The following is an 8288-nucleotide window of genomic DNA, read 5'->3' on the forward strand; positions in this document are numbered from 1 at the left end:
GCATATATAATCAACCTTTCTGCAAATGTACCAACTTTTGACAAAAGCCTTACTTCTTTTTGAGGTAGTATTCTGAATGTTTGCCAACCTTCTGCTTGCCAACAAAAAATACTTGATCTTGGAGGATCACTGTTTATGTTCAATTGAATCTAGTGGTTTAGGGCCTTTGTTGAAGTAATTGCATGCTGATACTTTAGCTCAAGGTTTCAGGCCTGCCCCCCCCCCCCCCCCCCCCCAGTGAAAAAGGCATCAGCTCAGAAAAAAAGCTTGCCTAATGTGCTGTAGGGGTGTGTCTAAATAGTGTTACATTGCTTCCTGTCCTCACCTCTCTTCATTCATCTGCACTGATATGAAAGTGTTGTAGAAGTGAAAGCAAATAACAGAGATAGAACTAGACCAACTAGAGCTGCTTGACTCCAAGGGTTAACTGACACAACATAATGATGTTACCTCATCATGATCTGCTTCATTTTGTGTGGAGATACTGCAGCTTAATTATAACCTGTTCATTTAGCCAAATAATAGCTATGTCTAGTGAAATATCACTCCCTTTAACAATGAGATAGCAATGATATGAAAGTTATCTAGTTACTGAATAGTTTTACAATGCAAATTCTGTGAAATTGTGTGTTCTGGTGCACACACACACACAGAGAGAGAGGGGGGGGAGGGAGAGAGGGAGAGAGAGAGAGAGAGAGATACACACACACACACACACACCACACCACTATGGGGCGTGACAATAAATGTGTTATTTAAAGGAGACTTATCATCTGACTCAGGAGCACTGAGTCTATCTGGAGCCAAGGGTCCATAGGCACTCAGGTAAGCATTTCATAGCACTGTAATTTCAGTGGAAGATGATGTGTGGTTTGTGAAGTTAGAGGTAGTTTTGTGAGCCAATGCTAACTAGCGTTAGCGCAATCACTGGAAGTCTACGGGTATCTGCTAGCACGCAGTGTGTGTGAGTGTATGTGTTGTTGTGCATACTTGTGTGTTTGTGTATAAGTAAATGTTTGTCTGTGAGTCAGTGTACAGTGCAGCCATGTGCCTTCAAATGAGCTCAGACATTTATGCCCCAAAACAGCATTATTTAAACTCCATAGCCTCAGTTTTATGTAAGACATTAACCATAATGTCAAACCTCTTTTTAAAGAGTGGGTGCTTAGCTACATTGCTAGAGGTGGAGAATGCATGGAAAATATGAGCAGGTCATATTTTTAGACCCATCGGTTTAACGACAATGACTACGTCTGGGATTATCAGAGCCACTTAAAGACAAGACAAAGACAAAACCTTGTAGGAAAAAGTGATAATAGCTTTCTAGTAGCTAAAAAAGAACTCTGTGGGCAACTGTGTGTGTGTGTGTATACGTTTGTGAGTTTGTATGTGTGCTTTTGGGATTGTTATGCTTATTCTAGTATATTACGTTTGATTGCTCCACTTTAAAGTTACCCAATACCTTGAAAGGAAACAGATCGTTATAGTATGTACCAATCTCCTCAAGCTCCTTGGGTCTCTTACAGATGTAGAATCTTCATTTGAGCCAGTTTGCTAGAGCAGGGAAATTATCTTGCAACAACAGGAAATGTGAATTACTATGTGGATTGTAATTAATGGACATTTTTGTAGGGGTTGATACTTGTACGGGGGAAATCAAGTCTGAAATTTCAAAGTGGAATTTCAAACCTCAAATACACTACACGTTTGAAATATCCTGAATTGCAGGGAAGTTATGCAACAGGGTGATCAAATTAAGATCATACATCTGTATCAAAACATCCTGTGTAAAGGGGTGGGTGATTGTGGCAGATATCAGAGTTAATCAGCCTTTGTAGGTCTGAATATGAACAAGAGATACAAGTTCAAGGGGATGAGTTGAAAATATGAACTTTGTGGAACTGTCCGTGAATACATTTGGTGCAAAAGGATGAAGAAGAAAAGAGATTGTCAGTTTGTTTAGCTGTGACCTACAACTAAACTTAGGGGCTGAGTCATTGTGTAAAAGCTGAGTTAAACACATTCAATTTGAGGTTATCCAAACATTGACAATGCAACTGGGTGTCCATAGGCATGATCTCAGCTATGATCCCATTCAAGGCAATAGATACAGTATGTGTAGCAAATGAACAAGTTAGCATGCTACTGCCTTCTTGAGACCTGAAGTATGGTCTACCCATGTGCTTCTGGCTAACCCTATACTTAAACCAGTCACTTGTTATTGAAAATCATTAGGCATCAGCCAATCAAGGCAATCAAACATCTCCCATGTCCAAGTCGAGCACAGGCCATGAATAATTAACTGCTTGTTTTTGGCGTTACTTCACATTTAATTGCCCAGTATATTTTGTGTAAGATTTGATTTCTACTTCAAAGACTTGGAAACAAGTTTCTCCAGGAGGACACCAACACAGAAGGTTATGTTGCAAATTGAAATTGGCAGCCTACGTGTTAGAGTTTCTCAGACAGCTAACTATTAGCTCTGTTAGCTTTAGCTTACATTGACCCACCAGGAAATTTGACCTTCACTGTTTGAAGGAGTGTGTCATCTGAATGTGTTTGAGGCCAAGCCATTTTGAGGCTTGGGAAAGACAGTTACAGCATACTGGTAGCCAACTTCTTCTATTTCATTTTAAGGTCTCCGTCTTATGACTGTTTCACACAGGAAGTCAGGCACTTCCGTAAAAAGGTGCATCACATTTTGAAACAAAACAGCCAGACTTGTGATGTAAGTCAGCTTTCATGTAGGCTGTTTCAAGGAATCACACATGAGAAAGGTGTGCAAATGCAGTTCAACATTTTAACTGTTCCAAGTTTGAACCCTCTGTAATTATTGGGACAGTGACACATGTTTTGTTGTTTTGATGCTCTACTCCAGCACTTTGGATTTGAAATGATACAATGACTATGATGTTAAAGTGCAGACTGTCAGATTACATTTTTTGAGGGTATTTTCATCCATATCGGGTGAACTGTTTAGAAATTACAGCGCTTTCTGTCCATAGTCCCCCCCCCCCATTTTAAGTGACCAAAAGAATTGGGACAAATTTACTTATAGGTGTATTAAAGTAGTCAGAAGTTTAGTATTTGGTCCCATATTCCTAGCATGCAACGATTAAATCAAACTTTTGCTGTTTGTTTTGGTTGTGTTTCAGATTATTTTGTACCCAATAGAAAAAGTAATGGTAAATATTGTATTGTGTAATTTTTTTAATGAATTTGATTGGAAATAAGAATATAATGTTTTTTAACACTTCTACATTAATATGGATGCTCCCATGATCACGGATAGTCCTGAATGAATTGTGAATAATGATGAGTGAGAAAGTAACAGATGAGCAAATACTGTATCATACCTCCCAAGACATGCTAACCTCTCACCATTACAATAACAGGGGAGGATAGCATTTTTGGGGAGGTAGGACATTTGTTCTACAGTAACTTTCTCCTTCATCATTAACCACGATTCATTCAGGATTATCCGTAATCATGGTAGCGTTCACATTAATGTAGAAGTGATTAAAAAACATATTATATAAGTGACTCCAAAATGACACAATGCATTATTTACCATTCATTTCTATTGGGTACAAAATAATCTGAAACACACCCAAAACAAACAGCAAATGCATCCAACAAGTTTGTAGATTCATATACTTGATGTAATCATTGCGTGATAGGAATATGGGACCAAATACTAAACTTTTGACTACTTTAATACACATATAACTGAATTTGTCCCAATACTTTTCAATGCCTAAAATGGGGGCAGTATGTTAACTAGTCCCTTCATCCCTCTACTGAGATACAATACTGTATCAGCCCATCTGATTAACTAGTTAATGATAATAGAGTCACACCTGAGGTCCACATTGCTTATTTTATCAGGGTCTATTCAAATCAGAAGAGGGCGGAAATAAGTTGATACATTATCTGTAACCTTTACCAGGCAAAACAGGCAGATGCTGATGGGTGTGGAAAATGTACATTATGTGCAAACCCAGAAGCGTAACCATTAGCTATGCAAACTTGAAGGGATACGCAAGTGAGTTTACGGTATGATTTCCCCACCTATCTGACCTACTTCATTAAGTCAATTGTCTGGTTTTATCTTTGTTCAAGGTTTGTAACGTATGTGGTCAACATGAAAGTCCTAGCTATGGTTTATATAACCACGTATGATTTGGTGATAATACAGTCTGAATTCCCTCTCATTCTCACACAGATTATTGAAGTAACATGGAGCTGACTGGTTGCAAAGTGGGTCTTCATAATCCATGCAATTGGTTAATTACCCTTTTACCATAGACTATGTCAAACACACCTATGACAGAGTCAGTGCATTTAACGTAAACTGGCAGCTGCAGTGTATCTTAGACTTCCTCTACTGTACAAAGGTTTTTACCCTTCAGGGTATCAGAACCATTTAGCTCCAAAGGCTGGGTGATGTGACATGCTTATCATACTTCCTGTTGGTATCCGAGCAACCATGCAGAATCATGGAGTGTTCCATTGAAAACATCCCGAGGAATAGAAGATCAAACAGATTACATCACATTTACACCCGTTTCCAGGAGCAATTAGATCATTGTTTGTACTTTTATCCATTTGTGCCACTGGACCTTGAGTGAAGCGATGTTAACCCCTGCAATAACAGGTCATACAGTCCTACAATTACAGTACTTTATGTACTGTGCAATGCTACATGATGAGCTATTCAGAAGATCCTAGAGAGAATATGTCATCAGAAACAAGGTCATATGCCAAAATTATGGACATTTGCGCTTAGTTTATTTTATCCTGGAACTGCTCCTTTGTTTAAGTTGACATAATACTATACTGAACAAAATAATACAACGCAACATGCAACAATTTCAAAGGTTTTGCTGAGTTACAGTTCATATAAGGAAATCAGTCAATTGAAATAAACTCATTAGGCCCTAATCTATGTATTTCACATGACTGGGCAGGGGCGCAACCACTTGGGAGCCAGACCCACCCACTGAGGAGCCAGGGCCAGCCAATTTCCCCACAAAAGATCTTTATTACAGACGGAAATGCTCCACAGTTTCCTCAGCTGTCCTAGTGGCTGGTCCCGCAGGTGAAGTAGCCGGATGTGGAGGTCCTGGGCTGGCGTGGTTACACATGGTTTGCGGATGTGAGGCCGGTTGGATGTACTGCCAAATTCTCTAAAACGACATTGGAGGCAGCTTAAGGAAGAGAAATTAACATTCAATTCTCTGGCTACAGCTCTGGTGGACATTCCTGCAGTCAGCATGCCAATTTCACAGTCCCTCAAAACTTGAGACATCTGTGGCATTGTGTTGTGTGACAAAACTGCACATTTTAGAGTGGCATTTTATTGTCCCCAGCACAAAGTGCACCTTTGTAATGATAATGCTGTTTAATCAGCTTCTTGCTATGCCATACCTGTCAGGTGGATGGACTATCTTGGCAAAGGAGAAATGCTCACTAGCATGGATGTAAACACATTTTTGAGTGAAATATGCTTTTTGTGCCTTTACATGTTGAGTTTATATTTTTGTTCAGTGTATATATAGGATGTAATATTGGGCCATTAACTCAAAATATAATACATTTCAACTGTATATCTGACATGGTACAGCTGTTTTTTTTAAGACCATAACCATGAGTGTGAAGTGTATACTTTTGTTTTAAAGTAGATTTGTTTAAGACTACCAAGAATCACTCTGTGTGACCGGATTTAGCCCACTGCAGTAAAAGTATAAAGGTAATTTGACAGAGAAAACCAGCGTACATCAGTGAACTAACACGGCTGGGACTAGACAATCAGATATTTCACTTAACCCATTTATTCTGTCTCATCAACTCTCTAATTCCTTCCCAGAGTCAAAATGGAGTCCTTCAGCTCTAAGGACATGGCCATGAAGGCCCAGAAGAAAATCCTCAGCCACATGGCCAGCAAATCCATGGTGCAGATGTTAATTGACGACACCAGCAGCGAAATCCTGGACGAGCTCTACCGCATCTCCAAGGAACACTCTGGAAACCGCACAGAGGCCCAGAAGGTGGTCAAGGACCTGGTAAAGGTGGTTGTAAAGGTAGGGGTTCTTTTTCGGCACAACCGCTTCAGTAAAGAGGAGCTCAGCCTGGCTCAGGACTTCAAGAAGAAGCTGCACCAGGGGGTCATGACGGCAATCAGCTTCCAGGAGGTAACTTTACATCAGAACATTCATCAGAACTCTTCAAAGCCTTAGTTGAACTCTGCATGAAGGCCCAACCTAAAGCATGTGTGATAGAACTGACATCTCCCTACAGTCATTGATTATACCTACTAAAATGTCAAACTATCTGGACAAAATCCTAAAGGGACTTTAATAGGAAACAACAATGCCCCACTTACAAAAGTCTATATCCTATAGCCAATACCATAAACTAGCACCTTAAATGGTGATTACAGCTGTTCTAAGAACTGTGTTGTAATTACTACTGTGCTGTCACTAATATTTTATTTACCATCCCTCTGGCCCAGGTGGAGTTCACATTTGATAAGGCTGTCATGACGGAGCTCCTGACAGATTGTAGGGACATCTTGCTGAAGCTCGTAGAGAAACACCTGACAACCAAATCCTTTGGACGCATTCAGCATGTCTTCAACCACTACTCTGACCCAGACCTACTGACCAACCTCTACACCCCCGGCGGCCCTCTCTGGCCTAATCTCACCAAGATCTGCAATGGCCTGAACAAACTGGTTGAGGAAGGCAAGCTTTGAGTGGGAATTACGAACAGCGCTGGAAAAATGAGAAACTGTGGCAAGCCTATAAAAGAATTCTGAATTCAGTTTGCCCGTGAAAATATCATTTTGGTAGCTTAATGGGGACATTGACTCAGTGTGAGTTGATGATGTAGATATTGATTTATGTTGGGATCTTTGTGAGGACATGGAATCATCGCCCTTGCTTTACAACATAAGCCATCTGCATTAGGGCTGGGCGATATATTGTGTATTCATCATTATCACAATATGAATGTGATTGAAATGCGTAGTCACATTTCACCATCTTAGGATATTACCTCTACCTCTGCCTAAATGCATTTCAGTCGAATGCTGTTGGAGCTAAGTAAAGTCCATTCAAATATGACATATGAAAGAAAAAAAGCCAAAATTTTTGCTAAAATCACCTGTGAAATCCTCCAAATTGTTTTGTTTTTTAAACGACTTCTTTGTCAGGACTCCCTGCTTCCAGCACGATAAGAATGCATCTGTGGTCTAATTTGAATTGATTAGTCCTCCTGTTTTAAGATATTAGCTCTTTTATTAGCTATTTTACGAGTGTGTTAAGATTACACGACGGGGTTGGGGGGCTAGCAGTGCAAATGTTTGTTTATAACATGTTGCGTAGACAAGTTTGTAGTATTTCAGCAGTAGCACTTAGTGGATGTTGTGCAATGGGAGAAGAATGAGGCAATAATTAACCATGAACCATAACACTTTCCACAGGAGAAACAGAACTGCACAGCAAGTGAATCCTAACGGTGTTCCCTACCCCTTTGCAAGCGATCTGTTTTCTATAACTGTCTTAGATGTACACAATTCGAAAGGGAATATCTGCAATTAAAGGACTTACGGGCCAAAATATAGTGTGTATCTATCAGGCTTGAAGGCTTATTGTGAGTTATCCGTTTTGTTAAACTTCAGACAACAAAATGTTTGGCAAAGAAGAAAACAGGAACCATCAAAAAGACAGCACCCTCAGGCTTTCCCCGTAAAATGGCCTCAGGAAATGAGGCAAGCATGCATCACCTAACTGCATTGTGAGACTAGATATGCAAACATTGATTAACGTGTCATTCCAGTTTCAGTACATGCCATTAATGCAACAGGTTATCCTATTCTTAGCCAAAACTGTGAAAAATGACCGGTTCATGAAGACATGCTGTCCTCTAGTGGGCTATAGTGAATATTGCACCTGGAGTTGGATTACTTACTGGCACTTGAAATTTACCATAATTCAAGTTGCTTCTTTCAAATCTGATGAATATACAATCAGTACTATCACATAGGCAACTGTATTAATATTATTGAAAGTTACAATAAAAGCCTTAAAATAATCTGCTTCTTGTGAGGTGGGAATCCAACTCATCTTGTACCAGATAGGACAGAATTATTCTTCCAACATCCATTAGATATAATGATAATTTAATCCCTGTTGTTTGAATCAGACCAGAGGCTTGTATCAAAACACAGATGACCAATGAACTCCATATGTATCCAAAATCTACATAGGGGAGAGTGGGGCAAT

At 39.7% G+C, this 8288-nt stretch overlaps 1 protein-coding gene across 1 annotated transcript; it reads left to right on the forward strand.

Moving 5' to 3' along the window:
* The first annotated feature begins 759 nt into the window (after positions 1 to 759).
* Positions 760 to 8080, forward strand: LOC120027265 (tumor necrosis factor alpha-induced protein 8-like protein 2). Its single transcript, XM_038972178.1, has 3 exons — positions 760 to 825; positions 5870 to 6194; positions 6515 to 8080. The coding sequence occupies exons 2-3, from the start codon at positions 5877 to 5879 to the stop codon at positions 6755 to 6757; spliced, it is 561 nt and encodes a 186-aa protein (XP_038828106.1). The 5' UTR covers positions 760 to 825; positions 5870 to 5876; the 3' UTR covers positions 6758 to 8080.
* Positions 8081 to 8288: the final 208 nt, after the last annotated feature.

Source organism: Salvelinus namaycush, chromosome 32 (assembly GCF_016432855.1).
Source record: "Salvelinus namaycush isolate Seneca chromosome 32, SaNama_1.0, whole genome shotgun sequence".
Taxonomy (NCBI): domain Eukaryota; kingdom Metazoa; phylum Chordata; class Actinopteri; order Salmoniformes; family Salmonidae; genus Salvelinus; species Salvelinus namaycush.